At 64.3% G+C, this 20,056-nt stretch overlaps 1 protein-coding gene across 5 annotated transcripts; it reads left to right on the plus strand.

Annotated features, from left to right (window-relative positions):
- The first annotated feature begins 205 nt into the window (after window positions 1-205).
- On the plus strand, window positions 206-19,741 carry SCRIB (scribble planar cell polarity protein). Of its 5 annotated transcripts, none has more exons than XR_004961978.1 (37): window positions 206-364; window positions 1,485-1,602; window positions 1,708-1,786; window positions 1,878-1,967; window positions 2,067-2,123; window positions 2,208-2,271; window positions 2,360-2,434; window positions 2,512-2,656; window positions 2,880-2,998; window positions 3,272-3,471; window positions 3,927-4,093; window positions 4,176-4,306; window positions 4,399-4,521; window positions 5,296-5,463; window positions 5,838-6,212; window positions 6,889-6,951; window positions 7,401-7,490; window positions 7,881-7,958; window positions 8,563-8,880; window positions 8,963-9,043; window positions 9,118-9,369; window positions 9,660-9,770; window positions 9,856-10,149; window positions 10,232-10,414; window positions 14,756-14,866; window positions 14,944-14,991; window positions 16,472-16,534; window positions 16,987-17,070; window positions 17,191-17,298; window positions 17,398-17,557; window positions 17,652-17,787; window positions 17,882-18,097; window positions 18,420-18,509; window positions 18,629-18,666; window positions 18,808-18,882; window positions 19,254-19,305; window positions 19,390-19,448. XR_004961978.1 is itself a non-coding variant. In XM_036281273.1 (37 exons), exons 1-37 carry the CDS (start codon window positions 206-208, stop codon window positions 19,533-19,535), a joined length of 4,908 nt encoding a protein of 1,635 aa, XP_036137166.1. In that variant the 3' UTR covers window positions 19,536-19,741. The 5 variants fall into 5 exon arrangements, 4 of the variants coding, with proteins under 4 accessions (XP_036137166.1, XP_036137168.1, XP_036137167.1 ...); XM_036281273.1 differs by having other exon boundaries at window positions 18,420-18,550; window positions 19,390-19,741; XM_036281275.1 differs by lacking the exon at window positions 18,808-18,882 and having other exon boundaries at window positions 18,420-18,550; window positions 19,390-19,741.
- The last annotated feature ends 315 nt before the right edge of the window (window positions 19,742-20,056 follow it).

Here is a 20,056-nt window from a genome sequence, read left to right on the forward strand (position 1 = left end):
TTGAGAATCTGAGCGCCGGCCGGGCCGCGCCCCTCGCGCGGGGCGAGCGTTCCGAGCGTTCCGAGCGCGGGCCGGGCCCAGCGCCGCCGCAGCCCGGCCGCCCCCTCCCCTCCCTCTCCCGCGGCCGCCCCGGCGCTCATGCGGGCCGAGCCCCGCCCCCCGCCCGAGCCCGCGCCGCGCGCCCGCCCGCCCGCCCGCCCGCACCATGCTCAAGTGCATCCCGCTCTGGCGCTGCAACCGGCACGTGGAGTCGGTGGACAAGCGGCACTGCTCGCTGCAGGCCGTGCCCGAGGAAATCTACCGCTACAGCCGCAGCCTGGAGGAGCTGCTCCTGGACGCCAACCAGCTGCGCGAGCTGCCCAAGGTGAGCTGCCGCCCGCTCGTCCGAGCCCTCCGCAGGCCTGGCCCGGGCGGGGCACCTCCAGCCGGCCCTGCTGGTTCTGACTGGTCAGAGCCCCACCCCAGCCGGCCTCACCCTCCTCACCCACGGCGGGCGCCGGCACCAGGTGGCAGTGGTCATCAGGTGCCTGCCTGGGGGCGGGGTGGTCACCGGGCCCAGAGGAGGAGCCGCAGAGTGAAAGCCCCGGGGGCAGTGAGCCAATGAGGTAGAGGAGGGTGGAAGGGAAACTGGCCTGTGCATGGGCACTCGTTTGCCTGGCTGCTCTGGAGGTGGCGGGGCCTGGCCTAACTTTGGGACCTCTTTTCTCTTTCTCCGGGGTGCTGGGGCGGGGTAGAGCAGCTCTCCTGAGGTGCTTGTCTCTGACAGTTCTGCTCTGTCCCCCTCCTGCCGCTCGTGCCCTTTCTGGTCAGCTTGTGTTTCTTCTCATAAGGCTTCTCTGAAGAGGCTAAAGGAAGCAAGTCACGAAAGGATTTCCTTTTTGGAGACAGGGTGCGAAGTGGACCGGTGCCGGGGGCTGCGTGCCACAGAGGATGTGGCTCCGTTCTGTCCCTCGGTCTCCGTCTCGTCCAGGTCCCCCACACTTCCTGCAGCCCCCGCACACACCACCACGTGCATGTGCCGGTCTGCTGTGTTCATTACTTTTTCTGGGAATTGTCAAGCTCTTGCCTGGGCCTGGCTGGGTTGCTAGAACGCGGGAGCAGAAGCCACTTGAAGGCTTCCCTGCCTGGTGGTGGAAGAGGTCACTTAGGTGGTAGGTAGAGTCCTCGGGGAGCACACAGGGTAGGAAACAAGTCAGGAGAAGGTGACTTTGATAAGGTTAAGACATGTGAGGCAAGGTGGCAGCAGGGGAGCAGGGAACACGTCTGAGACAGTTGTCAGTAGGCAGGGGTGCCGCAAAGTGTGTGCACGCATTTTTTCTTCCTTTCTTTTCCTGCTGCAGACTGGGGGAGGTGGCAGAACCCTGGGTTCCTGTATAGCCTGGAGCAGGCAGAGCCCCAGTGACTCATGACCTGGGGACTTGTGTCTACTCTGGAGGGGTTTGTGCTACAGGGCTTGGTCCCCTAACCTCATCCCCTGTCCACAGCCCTTCTTTCGGCTGTTGAATCTGCGCAAACTGGGCCTGAGTGACAACGAGATCCAGCGCTTGCCACCTGAGGTGGCCAACTTCATGCAGTTGGTGGAGCTGGACGTGTCCCGGAACGGTGTGGAGCCCAGGGCGGGTCTGGGGTGGAGCCTGTGGGTGGCAGGAAGGGCTTTGAGCTCCTGGAGGCTGTGAGCGTCTCTGGTGACCCCAACTCCTGTGACAGACATCCCTGAGATCCCTGAGAGCATCAAGTTCTGCAAGGCACTGGAGATTGCAGATTTCAGTGGAAATCCATTGTCCAGGTAAGTGGTGGCCATGGTGGAGGAGGTAGTGGGTGTGAGAGGTCCCACAGCCCTGCCTTGGAAGTCAGACGTACCCTGTCTTCTGGTGTAGACTTCCCGAGGGCTTCACTCAGCTGCGCAGCCTGGCTCACTTGGCTCTGAACGATGTATCCCTGCAGGCGCTGCCTGGGGACGTGGGCAAGTAAGTGTCCTTTTGGGTGGGGGTCTTAGCTCAGCCCTGCTCCTGCCCCTCTCCCACCATCCTTACCTCTCTTATGCCCCACCCTGGTCTTTCTTTCAGCCTTGCCAACCTGGTGACTCTGGAACTCCGGGAGAACCTGCTCAAGTCCCTGCCTGCGTGAGTGGCCAAGCCCCCACCAGTGGCAGCCCTAGGGGCTTGGTTCATGCATCCAAAATGAGGCTTGTTCTGTTTCCCGTGCAGGTCCCTGTCTTTCCTGGTCAAGCTGGAACAGCTGGATCTGGGAGGCAACGATCTGGAAGTGCTGGTGCGGAGAGGGCGGGACCTGCATGGGCAGAGCGGGGCGGCCAGGGCTGCAGCTGCGCCCCGGTCACTCCTTCCCCTCTTTCTTGCAGCCCGACACCCTGGGGGCTTTGCCCAATCTTCGGGAGCTGTGGCTGGACCGGAACCAGCTGTCGTCACTGCCTCCGGTGAGTGAGGGTGTAGCCACCCCCACCTTTCACTCAGGCTCAGTCCACAGTGCCCTGAACCTCTGCACCCCCCTCAGGAGCTTGGGAACCTGCGGCGCCTGGTGTGTCTAGATGTGTCGGAGAACCGGCTGGAGGCGCTGCCTGCAGAGCTGGGGGGACTAGCGCTCCTCACAGACCTGCTTCTGTCTCAGAACCTGCTGCAGCGGCTTCCTGATGGCATTGGTCAGTGCCAGCTGGGCACCAACAGTCCTTGAGGAGGGGTCAGGCTGAGGTCAGGGAGGGGTGACTGCGAGCGACACCTGAGGTGCTCTTGACTGATCTGGGATGACAGCCCAAGGGTGCAGCGGGCTGGGGAGAGGCAGTGTGAGAGGCAGGCTGTCTTCACTGAGTGGGTGGCTGGCCCTTCACCTGACTCAGCCCTGTTGCCATGGCACCCTCACATCAGGTCAGCTGAAGCAGCTGTCCATTCTGAAGGTGGACCAGAACCGCCTATGTGAAGTGACGGAGGCCATTGGGGACTGTGAGAACCTGTCTGAGTTGATCCTCACTGAGAACCTGCTGACGGTAGGCCCAGCCTCCAGGCCCGGTTCCTGCAGGTGTCGGTTTCAGAGGCAGCATGGGAGGCCGAGGTCAGGGGAGCTGTGACGCTTGCAGAGCAAGGGTGGGAGCCATTGTGTGGTGGGAGCCAAGCGATTGCTCGAGTGCCGGCTGAGGGAGGGGAGGAGAGGCCAGAACCAGTTAGATGGCCCCAAGGGCTGCCACTTCCCTCCTTATCCCCAGTGTGCTTCTGCGGCCCTCTGACCCTTCCCCCAAACTCCCTACTGCACCTCTGGCCAGGCTCTGCCTCACTCTCTCGGGAAGCTGACCAAGCTGACCAACCTCAACGTGGACCGGAACCGCCTGGAGGTGTTGCCACCTGAGATTGGAGGCTGTGTGGCACTCAGTGTCCTGTCCTTGAGGGACAACCGCCTGGCCATCTTGCCACCTGAGCTCGCCCACACAGCTGAGCTGCACGTGCTGGATGTAGCCGGGAACCGGTGAGTACCCTGTCCTGCCCCTCTGAGCTGACCGTGCCACGCCAACCCCCTGAGCTGATCATGCCTCAACAACCCCCTCAGCTGACTGTGCCGCACCATACCCCCTGCCCTGCCCCCCTGAGCTGACCGTGCCTCGCCACACCCCCTGAGCTGACTGTGCCGCACCATACCCCCTGCCCTGCCCCCCTGAGCTGACTGTGCCGCGCCACACCCCCTGAGCTGACCATGCCACGGCCCCTGAGCTGACTGTGCCGCGCCACACCCCTTGAGCTGATCATGCCTCAACAACCCCCTCAGCTGACTGTGCTGCACCACACCCCCTGCCCTGCCCCCCTGAGCTGACCGTGCCTCGCCACACCCCCTGAGCTGACTGTGCCGCACCATACCCCCTGCCCTGCCCCCCTGAGCTGACCGTGCCGCGCCACACCCCTGAGCTGACCATGCCACGGCCCCAGGCTGCAGAGTCTGCCGTTCGCACTCACCCACCTCAACCTGAAGGCCCTGTGGCTGGCTGAGAACCAGGCGCAGCCCATGCTCCGGTTCCAGACTGAGGATGATGCCCAGACTGGCGAGAAAGTGCTCACCTGCTACCTGCTGCCCCAGCAGCCCCCGCCCAGCCTCGGTAGGTTGCTGCCAGCTGGTGGTGGAGACCAGGGCTGGGTGTGGCCTCAGGCAAGGCTGAGCCCTGGCTCTCCCACTCGCAGAGGGCCCGGGGCAGCGGAGCAGCCCCTCTGAGAGCTGGAGCGACACCCCACTCAGCCGCGTCAGCGTCATCAAGTTTCTGGGGGCCCCCATGAGCGATGAGGATGCTGAGGAGGCCGCTGCTGAAAAGCGGGTATGGGGGGGTGGGGTTCCTGGGTGGGTGGCCTGCTTCCCATCCCCACCTGACCCTGCCCTGCCCACCCCTCACCCCCGTGCCCACTGCAGGGTCTGCAGCGTCGGGCCACGCCTCATCCCAGTGAGCTCAAGGTGATGAAGAGGGGCGTGGAGGAGCGACGCAGCGAAGCCTCCCGCAGGCCTGACCCTGGGCTGCCCTCACCCTCGGAGGAGGTGCCTATGGGACGTGGGTGCAGGCGGGACCCCAGCCCACGGCTTTTGCTGTCTTGGAGTCCTGGGTGTTCCATCCATCCTGGGGTGTGGGGCTCTGGGGGTTCAGCGTGGGCACGAGGCACATGGGAGGGGAAGTGCAGGGCCACTGGGGTGGATGTGGGGGAACGTGGCGTGGGCGTGTAGGGCAGGAGTGTGAGAGGACTCGGAGGTCCTCTCCTTAGTGGCACGGGACAGGGATGGGTCTGTGGGCTGGTATGTCCCTTGGGTGCCCACCCAGGTGGCACAGGCATCGTCAGCTTCTGTGACGGGGGCTGGGCCGGAGCCAGGCAGGCCCAGCTCCACTCGTTCAGAATTTCTGACAACCGCTCGGGGAGCTTCAGGCCCCTTGGGTGCAGCAGAGCACCTGTGCTGCCTGGGGAGCCCTGGTGGCTCGGCTGCCTGCCTGCCCTGTGCAGCCACCGTGGCCCCTTCTGGGGCTGTGCTTACAGTAGGGCACTTGGTCTTTCTTAGGGTGCTATCGTCTTGGGAACTAAATGCACCTTTGGTTTTCTGACTGTTGTAGAAAGACTTTTGAGGGCCTGTGCTGAAGAACTGCAGCCCTGTGTGTCTGTGGTTTGTTGGTAGCAGTGTTGCTTCCCTGGGACACATGGCTGAGAGCTGAGCTCCCCTTTTCTGCAGGGCCTGGGCAGCTTCAGGGGGCTGGGGGCAGCGGAAGCCCAGGGACAGGTGGGCTGCCTGACTTTCGAAATGACTGGCCACCTGACTGTCCTGCAGGAGAAGAGGCTGAGCGCTGGGTCTGGTCTGAGTGAGGACTCACATCTGTCCACCAGTACAGCCTCCCAGGGTGAGCCCGAGGGCCTGCCATCTGAGGCCGAGGGGCTGAGTCTGCAGGAAGCCACGCCAGCTGCCCAGGAAGAGGCTGAAGAGGAGATCTATGAGGAGGTTAGGCTACGTTGGAGGCTGCTTGCGTGGGAGTCCCCTTCCTCCCAAGCAGGTGTTCCCACAGGACCAGTCAGGGAGCAGATGGGGCACACAGGAGGGCTGTCTGAGCTCTGCAGGGGCAGGGGGTGGGGGGGTGTCTCCAGTCCACAGCCGTAGGGTTGCTGTTCTCCCACATTCGTCACCCCACCTGCAGACCGTCCTCAGCACCTGACTGCTCTGAGCCCCGTGTGGAGCCCAGTCTTCATGAGCTGTTGTGTGCCCCTCACCTGGCAGCCCCACCTTGGTCTTCAGACAGCGAGGAGCCCTTCGTGTCGCCTCCTGCTCGTGGCCTGCCCTGGCCCCTGTGGGGCTGCCCTCACTCTTGCCCTTTGTAGCCCACAGTGCGATTTGCAGAGGACACCCTGCTGCCGCCGGGGGAAGATGGAGAGAGCGAGGAGGGGCCGCTGGAGGCCCCCTGGGCCCTGCCTGTGGGGAGGCAGCGGCTCACCCGGAAGGACACGCCCCATTATAAGAAGCAGTTCAAGGTCTCCAAGCTGCCCCAACCTGAGGCCGTCGTGGCCCTGCTGCAGGGGGCACAGCCAGACAGCGAGGGCCCCACGGGGCTTGGGAGCTGGCACAATGGCCCGCACACGCCCTGGGCCCCTCGGGCCGAGAACGAGGGGGACGAGGAGGACGAGGAGGAGGCAGAGGCTGTGGCAGAGGAGGAGGAGGAGAAGGAGGAGGCCGTGGCCTCTGTGCCCTCTGTCAAGGTGGGTCTCACCCCATTACCCACCTGGTCTCTGGGCCGTGTTGTCACTGTTCCTCCCCAGGCCCCAGGTCTGTGTTGGTGTCAGTTTCAGGAGACGCTTGTGACAGCTTTGGGTTTGATGGAGGGGCTCTCTCCAAGGGCTGCTGACCACCATCTTTCCTGGGCTGGGCCCAGAGGCCCCTGCTGGCCTTGCAGCCCCATCGTGGGCGTTTGGTGGCCACCCTCTCGGTGCCCCGGCTGTTCTGCCTTCTCAGCCTCACCTCGGGGCTGGGGTTTCCCTAGTGCCCTTCCTCTGGCCCTCAGGCGGCTCTCGGGCCCATGTGGGGTCCTGCCTGCTCCCTGGATGCCCTGCTCTCCACAGCATGCCTGTGTTTCTGACACTCCAGTTACTGCCCTGAGCACAGGCGTGACATCCTGGTAGTGGAGGGGCCTGGAAGGTCAGATCCAGGATGGCCAGGCCAGGCACAGCCTGCCGTGGGGCCCGCCCCTCCTTGCTTCCCCTGCCCTGTTGGTGGGTCAGCAGCAGCCACACATGCCGGGGGCAGGGGCTGGTGCTCAGTCTTTGGGAGCTTGGTGTGGTCTCTTCTTTCCTTCCTGCTGGCAGCGGGGCCGGGCAAGGTGGTGGCGGGGCCGGGCGGTGGCTCACCTGCATGCCTTCGCTGGTCCTGTCCTAACAGGGGGTGTCGTTTGACCAGGCCAATAACCTGCTGATAGAGCCCGCTCGCATTGAGGAAGAAGAGGTCTGTACTCACTCTCTGCTCTGTTCCGCGCCCTGGGCTGCTGCCGGCTCGCTTCCGGGGCTGTGGGCTCGGCCTCCTTCCCCCGCACTCCCGCACAGCCCTCCTGCAGGAGCCCTGCCCTGCACCGCGTCCCTGAGGGCCGGGTGGGAACAGTGTGCTGGCCCCCGCAGGGGCGGCCAGTCTTGGCAGGGGTGCTGGGGCATTTTCTGCCACCCACTCTGTCTGCAGGGCCTTCGGCCTTGTCACCTGCAGATGGATACCCCTTCTGGACTGTCCTCCTGAGCCCTGGGCTGCCACACTCAGCCCAGCAGTGCCTGCCTTTTCCAGCTGCTCTCGTGCCCAAGCTGGCCCTGGCAGAGGTGTCAGCGGAGAGAATGGGCCCTCCTCTTTCCCACTGGGCCCGCCCCTCATCGCCCTCCCTGAACATCTCCCCTGTGTTCTGTTTCCAGCTGACACTGACCATTGTGAGGCAGACGGGGGGCCTGGGCATCAGCATCGCCGGTGGCAAGGGCTCCACCCCCTACAAGGGAGATGACGAGGTGAGGAGCCGTCTCTGTCGAGGGCACTTCTGACTGACCTCGCCGCTCGCTTCCTGCTGCGTGGAGCCCGGCACCCACATTCCTACCCCGGGGACTGCTCCTGGCTGCTGGGCCCGGGTCCCCCGCCCCACGTGCTAACTGCTGGCCTGGACTGAGCACTGACTTGGGTGGGATCTTAGGGTGTGAGGGTTCAGCTGCAGGCTGGTTGCCTCTGAGCCGGGTTTGGGTCGACACGGTTCCTGGAGGTCAGTCTGCACCCTGTAGCTGGGGACACCGTGGCTGGAGCCCAGCCTGACTGTCCAGGCCCGCTGCTCCTCTGCACACCGGGACCTGGGGCTGCTGAGCTTGGCCGTGCGACGCCCTCGGGCTCAGCGCTCCTTCGTTCTTTAGGGCATATTCATCTCTCGGGTATCCGAAGAGGGCCCCGCAGCCCGGGCTGGAGTCCGAGTGGGTGACAAGCTCCTTGAGGTGAGTCAGCGGCCCCTGGCCACTATCTCAGTGGCCCTCAGAGCCCACGTTGTGCCCAGCCTGCCGCCCTGCAGGAGATGGGGCGCTCCAGGCAGTAGACCCAGGCGAGGAGCGCAGGAGGCCCCTGAGGCAGAGGCCCGGCCAGGCCCGTCTGGGCAGGGTGCTGCCCCTGGGGCTGGCTGGGAGGTAGCCACACCTCTAGTGGGTCTGGTTTGAGAGCTTGATTCCTGCTCTGGAACCCCTGCCTGGGCATCGGGCCGCCGAGGCCTGGCGAGGGGTCAGGGAGCTTCGGCGTGTTTGTGCAGGCGGGGCCGATGCCCCACAGACGGGAAAGCTGAGGACGGGAAGCCTCGCCGGGCCCGAGCGTCTGGGTCGTGGGACTGCTGCCGTGACCCGTGACGGGCAGGCGGCAGGCGGCAGGTGTTCTTGGGGCTGGGACACAGGCGGGGCAGCAGGAGGGGCCTTCGCTTGCTGCCTTGCGCCAGCTCGTGTCCTGTCCCTGGGTCTCGCTGGCGGAGTGGAGCCAGCAGGAGCCTGTGGCTGGTCCCTGCTCCCGCTGTGGAGGCCTCTGCACGGCCTGCTCTGACGCGGGTCGTGGTCTCAGGTGAACGGCGTGGCCTTGCACAGTGCCGAGCACCACCAGGCTGTGGAGGCGCTGCGGGGCGCAGGTGCCACCGTGCAGATGCGGCTGTGGCGGGAGCGCATGGTGGAGCCTGAGAATGCGGTCACCGTCACGCCTCTGCGCCCCGAGGACGACTACAGCCCCCGGGAGCGGAGGTGTGGCAGCCTGCGCCTGCCCCAGCCCGAGGCCCCCGGGCCTCTGCGGCAGCGCCACGTGGCCTGCCTGGTGCGCAGTGAGAAGGGGCTGGGCTTCAGCATCGCCGGCGGGAAAGGCTCCACACCCTACCGGGCTGGCGACGGGGTGAGTCTGGCAAGGGGGGTAGGGGCAGGGCTGGGACCTCGTCCCCGTCCTTCTGCTGCACAGCTTGCTTCTCCCCTCACAGGGCATCTTCATCTCTCGGATCGCTGAGGGGGGCGCTGCTCACCGGGCAGGCACTCTGCAGGTCGGCGACCGTGTCCTCTCGGTGAGTGGGGCCCACCCAGTGCTCCCTCCACCCCAGTTGTACACCGGGCCTCCTGACCAGCCACACTCTTTCAGATCAACGGGGTAGACATGACAGAGGCCAGGCACGACCACGCCGTCTCTCTGCTGACCGCTGCCTCCCCCACCATAGCCCTGCTGCTGGAGCGGGAAGCCGGGGGTCCCCTTTCACCGAGCCCCCCGCCACACTCTCCCCCGCCCCCCTCTGCCACCACCACTGTGGTCACTGCCACACCTGGGGATCCTGGGCCACTGAGGCTAGCCCCCAGCCTGCTTGCCACTGCACTGGAGGGGCCGTATCCAGTGGAGGTGAGACTCAGCCCTCTCCCCGTCTGCAGTTCCCTTCGTGTCCACTCAGCTCCAGGTGGGAAAGGGGGTGCTCAGGCCTCAGAACACTGTGGCTCTGTTCCTAGTGCAGTGTCCTCTCCCTGTGAGTCCTGTGTATCCACGTGGCCTCCCTGTGGCCACCAGCACAGACATCCCCACCCCTGACACCTGGTTGCAGCCGCCCTAGGGCCTGCACGCTGTCTGGGCTGGAGAAGGGCCCCCTGCTGCTCTGACAGGCTTGCTCTGGCCTCTCAACCCCTTGGTGTCCCCAGGAGATCTGCCTGCCAAGAGCCGGGGGCCCACTGGGACTCAGCATCGTTGGGGGCTCTGACCACTCCAGCCACCCATTTGGAGTTCAGGAGCCTGGTGTGTTCATCTCCAAGGTAGAGTGGCCCCGGGGCCTCTGCGAGGTGGGCACCAGGCATGAGCACTGAGGCCCTGTCCACTGGACTCCACCCTTCCTCACAGGTGCTCCCTCGGGGTCTGGCAGCGAGAAGTGGCCTGCGGGTTGGTGACCGCATCCTCGCAGTGAACGGGCAGGATGTGAGGGAGGCCACACACCAGGAGGCAGTCAGCGCCTTGCTGCGGCCCTGCCTGGAGCTGGTCCTGCTGGTGCGGAGGGATCCTCCGCCTCCAGGCCTGCGGGAGCTCTGTATCCAGAAGGCCCCCGGGGAGAAGCTGGGCATTAGCATCCGTGGGGGTGCCAAAGGCCACGCAGGCAACCCCAGTGACCCCACTGACGAGGGCATCTTTATCTCTAAGGTGAGGGCCTGCCTGCCGGGTCCCTGGGCAGACGGGGCCCAGGGCAGCCAGTCCTGACGTGCAGGGTCTGGTGTTCCTGCAGGTGAGCCCGGCGGGAGCAGCCGGGCGTGATGGCCGCCTTCGAGTGGGGCTGCGGCTGCTGGAGGTGAACCAGCAGAGCCTGCTTGGCCTCACACATGCTGAGGCTGTGCAGCTGCTGCGCGGTGCCGGCGACACCCTCACCGTGCTCGTGTGCGACGGCTTCACCAGCGCCGCCCCTGCCGAGGTCAGTGCCCTTCGCAGCCTCGAGGCCACCTGCTCGTGACATGTCCAGGCTCTAGCCCAGGATAGGGGATGTGGACAAGGGGCACAGCCAGTCCTAGGAGAGGTTGAACCACCTGCCTCCAGGTGGACAGCTCCCATAGGGCGAGGCTACTAGGCCAGGACAGGATGGCAGAGACAGTGCACAGCCCTGGGGATGGTGCCCGTACGCCTGTGTCGCCCATCCAGCTTGCCTAGATGCTGTCCTCCGGGAGCCCTTCAGTGGAGAGCGCACTACCAGACCTTTCTCAGAGCAGGAGCCAGAGTGGGGCCTGCTGGAGGCCCCGCTGGGGTCCTGGGGCTTGCCCCTGGCCTAGTCCACGTCCTGGGCAAGCCAGGCCTCTGACCGTGGCGTCCCTTCTACCAAAGGTCACACGTCCTCCTCCTCCACCGCTGCCCCTGGGCACGAGCTGGCAGAGACGTGGATGGCTCTTCACCCACGGTGCCCCCCCAGCTCCGCCCTGAGGGCGTCTGCTGGCAGGACCTCAGGGATGGGCGGGCCCTGTGGATTGGCCTGTCTACAGAGGATCCCAGGGTGTGACTTCCTGCACAGCAGACGGTGGGAAAGGGTTCTCAGCTGTGTCTGTGGTGAGGGCTGGACCCTGGCTCCTGCTCTCCCTCTGCTCAGGCCCTGCCACTGTGGGCCTGGCCGTGCGCTGGTGGCCTTGCCTCGTGGGGCGTTAGGGCTGCGTCATCTTGGAGTTGGATGTTTGCTGTAATTTCTTTTATAACATTTTCTCAATTGGTGGGGGGGGTTGCTGCTATTTATAGCACATAAGAATCAGCACAAACAGGTGCTGAGTTTTCTGAAGTCCTGCCCTTGATGGTTCTTATCCACCTGCACCGGGTGGTGTCAGCCTTCCGGCTTCCATCCTGCTGCTCAGCCTTGAAGGAGCACAGGCCACACCCAGGCCCTTCCCGCCACCTAGATCCCCGTCCCTGTGGGGCATGGGCACTAGACTCACCTGTTAACCTGGCCGAACCTGTAGGAGTCGGGGTTTGCCTGCAGTCTCCCCGGCTTGGTTGGATTCTGTGAACCCATCTTTGTGTTTCCTGCGCACTGGCTGCTCTTCCCCACAGTGCTCTGGGTGGCAGGAGGCCGGGACTGATCTTAGCACTTGCCAAGTCCCCTTGCATTTACTGTGGGGCCTCAGGGCCTTTTTTGAGCAGCAGGGTCACAGCCTCAGGGTGATTGGGAGGATCATGTAAGAGACGGCCCAGCACACACCCACCTCCCATTAGCCACTTGCCCATCCTAGAGGCCTGGCAGCCCGACCCTGTCTCCTCGTGTCCCACCTACTCTCGTCTTCATTCCTCATCACGCTTGCCAGTTTCGCGTGTGAGCAGCCTCCTCTGAGCGCTAGCTTAGGGTTTTGGTCATGCTTTTCTTCCTGGTGCCTGTGCGGTCCCAGCTTTGGGGAGAGAGTCGGTTACTGCAGGTCTGCCCGAGGGGCAGGGCTTCTTCCCAGTCTCCTCATCCTGAACAGCAGGACAATGCTTGGTTCTTCAGTGGTAACAAGCTGGTGCCCTGGAACCTCCCAGGATGGCTGTTAAGTTTCTGGTTTTGTTTACTGTGGTTATGAACTTGGGGCTGTGTGTTCCGTGGTCTGTGCTCATGTAGTCTCGCTGGGCAGTGCGGTCCTGTGTCCTGTACCAGCCTGAAGCCTGTTACTGCTGTGCCCTGGCCGCCCGAGAGCTCCCGGCTCCTAGCCTCTGCAGACGGAGCCTGGCGCGAGTATGTTTTCAGAAAGGAAGCGTGAGTTTGCACTGCTGGCTTACAACTCCTGTTTAAGTGTGTGGGCTTCTAACTCACTTTTGTGGTTTTATATGTGTGTTTCTGTTTCTGACATCAAACACTGGTTTTTTTTAATGTTTTTATTGACTTTGATTTAGAAAGAGGGAGGGGGAGAGAGAGAGAAACATCCATGTGAGAGAGAGAATCAGTTGGCTGCCTCCTGCATGCCTGCTACTGGGGATCGAGCCTGCAACTTGGGCACGTGCCCTGAGCAGGAATCCATGGGAAGACGCTTAATCCACTGAGCCAAACCAGCCAGTGCCGAACATTGTTGTTGTTTTTATCCCCACCTGAGGGCATTTTTTGTTCAGATAGAGTGGGGGAGAGAGCGAGCGAGAAACATCGACGTGAAAGGGACACATCAAGTGGTCGCCACCCACACGACCCAACCAGGGCTGGGGACAAACTGCAACCGAGGTACATGCCCTTAGCGGGAACTGAACCCGGGTCTCTCTGGACCACAGGCCAATGCTCTAACCGCTGAGCAGAACTGTCCGGGGCCGAACATTGTTTTTAAACCATTAACCACAATTATTCAATAACTTCAGAATTCAACACCAGCGTCACTACTAGCAACACGGTGTCGGCACCAGTTTGGGGCCCTTCATGCCCTCAGGGTTTATCCAGGGCGTGAGCTTAGACCCCGTCTTTCCAGGTCACTTCAGACAGCCTTCTTGTGCTGCCAACTAGACAGACAGGTAGCTTGTTTTCCACTTTAGGGTTGGCTAAAAATCTTGCTTCCTGTGAGTCTTCAATCCGCATGGTCCCCGAGCTGCAGCACAGTCCCTGCCCCAGCAGGCCACCGTCGCTCCAGCGCTGTTCACCCTGCCGCTGTTTCTTCTTGAAAGATCTGAGCAGATGCTCACGCAGGCCTCACCTGCACAGCCAGGGCACGCCAGGCAGGCCCGCTCTGCCCTGGGGCTCTGACCAGCATGGCCATCGCTGTGTACAGCGTCCTTGCTGGGGACCTGCCTGGGAGCTTCTCTAGCGGTTACCACAGAAACGACTTGTCTACTCAGGGCCTCCCGCCAGGACCTGCAGATGGTGCTGCCGCCCGACCCCTTCCTTGCAAAGTGGCTCTTTCCCCTTTGAAGTTAATGCTGGTTCTGGGAGAGAGCCTTTGAGAGTGTCCCAGTCGTCAGATTCCCCCAGCAGTACCCCTGCTCCTATCCAAGGGCTCTCCGCCATGAAGAGGGCCTCCCTTCCCCAGGGACGTCTGTCACCTGTGTGCCCTCAGTGCCAACGCACCGGTGTCTGGGATTTCACGCTGACGGTCTGTCACTGTGGTCCCAGCCATGCTGAGCCTGGCCTTCCAGGTGTCCCTCCCGCTCAGCGCCACCCGCCTGACCCTGCTTTCTGGCACAGAGACCAGCTCACTCCTGCTTTCCCATCAGCCCTCAGTCGCATCTGTCCAAGGAGCACTGGTCTGTTTGCTGGACGGTGATGTTTAGAAGCCACGATCTGGGTCCTGGGTGTGCTTGTGGCTGTCGGGTGTCATGGCGTCAGGAACTCAGTGGCTGGGTCGTACGTGAGTGTGCACGTGGCACACTGTGCCTGTGCCGTGGAACAGCCTGGGTCAGGGCCCTGCCTTGCAACCCGTGACGCGGCTGTCGCTTGGGGTGCTGATGGGCTGAGTGCGTGAGCCTCTGTTCAGTCTCCTGGCTTTGTCAGAATTGGTCGTGGAGCAGGAGCTGCCACGCTCCCGCGTCTCTGGTGGCCATGGCTCTCCTGTGGACCCACAGGTCACTGTCATCGTGTCAGCCTCACACCTGCGCCTTCTGTCCTGAAGTGACTCCACCTCTGGGCACTTCCAGCCTTGAGTCCCGACTTCTCTGCTCCAACCATGCTTACCCGTCCCCTCCTCCCCTTCGTGTGTGGACTCTCCGTGCCCTTCAGTGGTCAGTGCAGTTGGGCTTCCTGGATGACAGCAACTGGGCACGTTTCAGCCCCCATTGCTGGGGCCCCGTCCACAGGGAGGGGTCTTCTGTGCCCACCACCTGCCTCCCCTCCGGCTCCCGCTGCTGGTGGAGGCGCAGTGGCCTCCTTGGTCCCTCGTGGGGTTGGAAGGGCCTGTGCTCCCTTCAGTGCTCTGACCATGCACTCTGGCCCCTCGGCCACCACCGCCCAGCGAGGACGGACTGAGCCCCTCTCGGTCAGGCCATCAGGTTTTCCCTCAAAGTCACTGCTTCTGAACCTCGCTGAGTGTTCGCCTCACAGATGGCAGACGTGCCTGTGGGTGGCGCCTGTATCACCAGACCCCTCACTGCCCCTGCTTGAGCTTGTTGCCGTTCTCTGCTGGGGGTAGGGTGTGCAGGGCCCACCTGCCCCACCCCTGCCCCGCCCCGAGCAGCTGGCTGGCCCTGTCAAGGCCTCACCAGTCACTCTGCGTCCCACGACCTGCAGCCACCCCGTGTCACAGATGGCAGCACAGCATCCTGGGCAGCCAGCAGTGCTGCTCAGAGAGCCATCGCCGAGACCACCTCACCGTGTGCACGCTCACTGCCTTCTCAGGTGTCCCCGGGCGTCATCGCCAACCCCTTTGCGGCAGGCGTCGGCCGCAGGAACAGCCTGGAAAGCATCTCCTCCATCGACCGGGAGCTGAGCCCCGAGGGCCCCGCTAAGGTCAGAACCACCTGCGGGCAGCCCCAGAGCCAGAGAGCCTGAGGGCGCAGGTCCCTGACCACTCTGCTTGTTCACAGGAGAAGGAGCTGCCTGGACAGACGCTGCAGTGGGGACCAGAGACCACAGTGAGTGCTGGGTCGTCACTGCCCTGCACACTGGCCCCAGGCTCAGCTCCAGTGGGCTCTCCCTCTCTCTGCTGGGCACTGTGGGGGAGGGTGCAGCCCAAGGGGTAGTGGGCGGCCATGTCCAAGATCTGGCTCCGGCTTCTCAAAGCTGCCACACTCCGTCTCAGACACAGCCCCTCCTTAACACTGAACACTCTGCTCCCAGGGCCGGAGCCCAGGGAGCCTGAAGCTGCCGGCCACGCCCTGGCTATTGTGCCCAGCGCTGGCGGCACGCACAGGGTCAGTGTCCCTAGGTCACATTTGCGCTCTGGTCTCTGCCCACCTGTTTGTTGGTCCTGTCCCTACCTTAGCTCTCTCCCTGCACCCGAGACCCCGTAGGACAGCTGGGTGGGCCCGCAGGGTCCCACCCCCAGGCCAAGGCTGAGATTGCAGGGGGGGGCCTTCCCTGGAGCAGGTGGGGATTGGAGGAAACTGAGTCAGGGCCTCCATGGCGGGATAACCAGGGGTACCCAGGCTGGAGCTCCACCCCTGGCCTGGCCTGGGCCGCATCCCCTTGGTCAATGAACCAAGCATGCGGTGGTACCGCCACCGCCTGCTTGTAGCTGAGGACTGAAGGTGGCTCCTGTGAAGGCTCTTGGCCTTGGCCTCTCCACTCCCTGCTCTCAGACTCACAGAACAGGCTGGGTGTGGGGACCCCAAGCCCCCTGCAGACAGAGGGGTCCCAGAGGGCTCGGGACAGGGCGGAGGCCTGTGGAGGCCACTGGAGCTCACTGGAGCTCTCAGGGTCCTGATGGAACGGGGCACGAGCTGCCGGGGAAGACAGGCTGGAGCAGCTGCGAGAAGCCATGGGGGAGGGGGCAGCATCGACAGCTGGGCGGGGGGCAGACACCGCAGGATGGACATTCAGGCCTGCCCCTCCCCGAGAGGTATAAATAACCTCCCAGAAGCTGTCCAGCCGGCGCCACTGGGAGACCTTGCAGGGACGTGAGTGGTGGGCGGGTGGGTGCCAGGGGTGCTAGGTGCAGGCCTTGGAGGGGCAGAGAGGTGTGGGCGGCTGAGGGGGCCTAATCAGGAGCTTCATGTGGCACACCCTGCCCCAGCCCTCTCACCGTCCTGTCTCGGTCTGGGTCTGTGTGCCTGTCCCCATCTCTCGTGAGGCTCCAGGCCCTGTGCTGCCACCGCAGATGCCTGAGGGCGGGGGCGCAGAGGCCAATCTCTCCTCAGGCCTCCTGTTCCTGGCATTGTAGGAGGACAGGGAGAGCCTGGTGGGCTCGAGGACATGCCTTTTGGGGAGAGCCCCTTGGTGCTGGCTGAGCAGTAGTCTGGGCCCATCTGGGGTCATCCCTTGGGCTATGGTTGGGTCAGAGAGCCGAGGACCAGCCTCTGTGCCACCAAGCAAGCACCCCATCTCCCAACTCCTTGTGGTTCCCCACCCTGCCTGGCCCTCCCCCTGCTCATCACCTGGCTCTGGCTCCTCCAGGTACCAACTGGGGCCACTGGAGGGAAAATGGCTGAGGCCCCTTGCTCCCCTGGCCTCCAGCAGGTGAGTGGCCACCATGCAAGGGTGGGAGACAGTGCAGAGGGGCAGCAGGTGAGTGCCCACCATGCAAGGGTGGAGACAGTGCAGGGGGTCTTGTGTGCAGGGCCTTCTCTGGGAAAGTGGCACCGGGGACAGTACTTCCCACCAGGTGCACCTGTCCCTCTGGGAGGGCACAGCTCGTGGCAACTTCCTGGCAGACTGAACAGAAGCTGGAGGCAGGGAGCGCCCTGTGGCTCCCTTGGGCAGATGGAGTTGGGTGGTCAAGGCCTCTTCCCCAGTACCTGGCCTTCCCCCTCCCCCCTTGCCTGCCAAGCCTCCCTGGTTCTGCATGGGGACCATGATCACCTACCCTTCCTTCACCTAGGCTCCATCTCTCTGTCTTTCCTTCTCCATCCCCCGACCCCTTACCTAAACCCCTGATCCCTCCCTATGACCCCTGACCCTGCTCTTTGCAGACAAAACCTGGGATGATCCAGCCACTGGCTCAGGCCTGGCCAAGGGACTCCCTGAGCCTGGGAAGCAGAGGCGAGTCCCGCTCTGTGAGTGCCCTGATCCATGGGGGGTGGGGGTCACAGACTGTCAGTGTGAACAGCTGTGGGCTGGGAGGGTGGTGGCTGTGGCCTCAACAGCTGTCCCAGCTCAGGAGAGCCTCCCCCTAGCCCCCCTCGCCCCACTCCTCGGAGGAGCTGCTCTCCGACGTGAAGCGGGCCTACAGGACCTTCGCTGCTGTGCCAGCCCCGCACCCCCCCCAGGACACAATTGCCCAAGTAAGTGTGAGGGCCACCCCTCCACAGCTGCGTGTACCTGTGGGGTGGGGTGCAAGCCCAAGGAGGAGCCCCCCGAGCCTCAGACCCCACTCCCTGCAGCTCTCTGCGCCTGCGCCCACTGCCTCCCCGGAGCAGCTGTCCTTCAGAGAACGGCAGAAGTACTTTGAGCTGGAGGTGAGGGTGCCCCCGGCCGAGGGCCCCCCCAAGCGTGTGTCACTGGTGGGTGCGGATGACTTGAGGAAGATGCAGGAAGAAGAAGGTGAGCTGGCGGTTAGCGGGAGGGGGAGGGCGGTGTCAGAGGCTGGGGCGCCCCCCCACCTCCTGATCTACATCACGATCCCCCCACCTACCAGCCCGAAAACTACAGCAGAAGAGGGCACAGATGCTGCGGGAGGTGGCAGACGCGGGGCTCGCCCTGGATGGGGAGGCCCAGGACAACGAGGAGCCGGAGGAGGGACCGCCTCCCTGGGCCAGCAGCCCTGCCGCAGGGTGAGGCGGGAGGGGCCAGCACCACTGTCCCTCCAGGCGCAACCGCCCTGCGAGCGCCCCCCCACCCGGTCCTCCTGCCTGTCTCCTTCCCCAGGCTCCTCCCCGAGTCCCCTCCACCCCTGGGAAGACTCCCGGCGTCCCCTCCGCTCCTGGGAAGCAGCGCCCCAGTGCGGACGGCCAAAGCTGAGCGGCGCCATCAGGAGCGGCTGCGCGTGCAGAGCCCGGAGCTGCCTGTGCCAGAGCGGGCCCTGTCCCCTGCGGAGCGCCGCGCCCTGGAGGCGGAGAAGCGGGCCCTGTGGAGGGCCGCCAGGTGAGGCCCTGCCGCCCCGCCCACTGGGCCCTGCCGCCCCGCCCCCGGGCCCTGCCGCCCCGCCCACTCCTGCTGCCCCGCCCTCCATGCCCTGCCGCCCCGCCCCCGGGCCCTGCCGCCCCGCCCACTCCTGCTGCCCCGCCCTCCATGTCCTGCCGCCCCGCCCACTGGGCCCTGCCGCCTGCCCTCCATGTCCTGCCGTCCCGCCCCCCGGGCCCTGCTGCCCCGCCCACTGGGTCCTGCCGCCCCGCCCTCCATGTCCTGCCACCCCGCCCTCCGGGCCCTGCGGCCCTGACCAGCCCCTCCTCTGGCTTCTTCCCAGGATGAAGTCCCTGGAGCAGGACGCTCTCCGTGCACAGATGGTTCTCAGCAAGTCCCAGGACGGCCGGAGCAAACGTGGGCCACTGGAGCGGTTAGCCGAGGCCCCCTCGCCAGCACCCACCCCTTTGGAAGGTCTGTGTGTCCAAGGGGGGTCAGGGGCTTGACCTGCAGTGTGGACCTCTTCCAACACCCATTTTTTTGTCTCCCCAGACCTCAGCCCCCAGACCAGCAGCTCGCCTGGACGTCTGGTGAGTATCACCTGCAGTTGGCCTTCCCCACACCCCATCTTCGCAGCTCAGGGGCAGGGATCCCCGCTGCACCCCATTCCCACCCTCTTCTCCGCTCTCAGTTTCCTGCCTCTACCTCTCTCCTCACGCTCTCCTCTCAAGGCCTTGTCTGGGAGGAAGTTCGACTACAGGGTGTTCGCCGCCCTCCCTTCTTGCAGACCTGTCTGTGACATGCAGGTACCGGGCCTCCGGCCTCGCGCAGACAGCCCTCGCCGCTGCCGCTCCTTTCTGCCTGGGCCTCACCAGCCCTGTCCCCGCCTGCACCTCGCCTGTCTGGGGCCAGACCTGTTCCTTGGGTGTGGGGCCTCCCCTCCCTTCTTGCAGACCTGTCTGTGACGTGCAGGTACCGGGCCTCCGGCTCGCGCAGACAGCCCTCGCCGCTGCCGCTCCTTTCTGCCTGGGCCTCACCAGCCCTGTCCCCGCCTGCACCTCGCCTGTCTGGGGCCAGACCTACTCCTTGGGTGTGGGGCCTCCCCACCCAGGCTCACATGGGTGGTTTCAGGAGGGTCTGGAGCACAGCCCTGATCCAGCCCTTCTCTTCACCACAGTCTCCAGATTTCGCTGAGGAGCTGAGGTCCTTGGAACCATCTCCCAGCCCCGGTGAGTTGCCAAGCTAGGCGTGGGGGTGCACCGAGGGCGCCTGGCCCCCATCATCTCACTCCCTCTCCTGCTTTTGCCTGCCAGGCCTGCAGGAGGAGGATGGAGAGGTGGCCATGGTGCTTCTAGGCAGGCCCTCGCCAGATGCCATGGGCCCTGAGGAGGTGACGCTGTGCAGCAGCCGCCGCCCGCTGCGGCCAGGGCGTCGTGGCCTCGGCCCAGTGCCCTCCTAGAGGGTCAGAGCCCCTCCCCTGGGCTTGGGGTGGGGGCCCTGCCAGCTACAACACCACCCTTACCCCAAGTCTTCTAACCTGGGTGTTAGCATTTTAGAGACCCCTCAGGAGCCCGGCTGCTGACTGACTGCCCCGCCCCAGCCGGGCCTCTCGGCAAGACTGTAACTAGTGATGTTTGTACAACCAAAGACTCTATTTTGTGGTTTAAGGAGAATAAAATTGACTACGTTTTACCTTCTGTCCACCTGTGTCCATACACACACACACACACACACACACACCCTCACTTCTGCTTCTCCGAGGCTGGGCCCTGGAAGGGTGGTCACTGGACTCCCAAGTCTCCCCCACCCACACTCTGTGCCGCTCCATATCTGGAGGGACTGGTGGGCCCACCTACCTGCAGGCAGGGGACATCCACCCCAAGTCCTGCAAACCAGTGTCCAGCTGGGGCTCCCACCCGGCCGGGCACGTGGATGGGCATGCTCTGCCCCACCCCCCGGCACAGGCGCACGCACACACAT

The sequence above is a fragment of the Molossus molossus genome, unplaced genomic scaffold (genome assembly GCF_014108415.1).
Source record: "Molossus molossus isolate mMolMol1 unplaced genomic scaffold, mMolMol1.p scaffold_m16_p_33, whole genome shotgun sequence".
Lineage (NCBI taxonomy): Eukaryota > Metazoa > Chordata > Mammalia > Chiroptera > Molossidae > Molossus > Molossus molossus.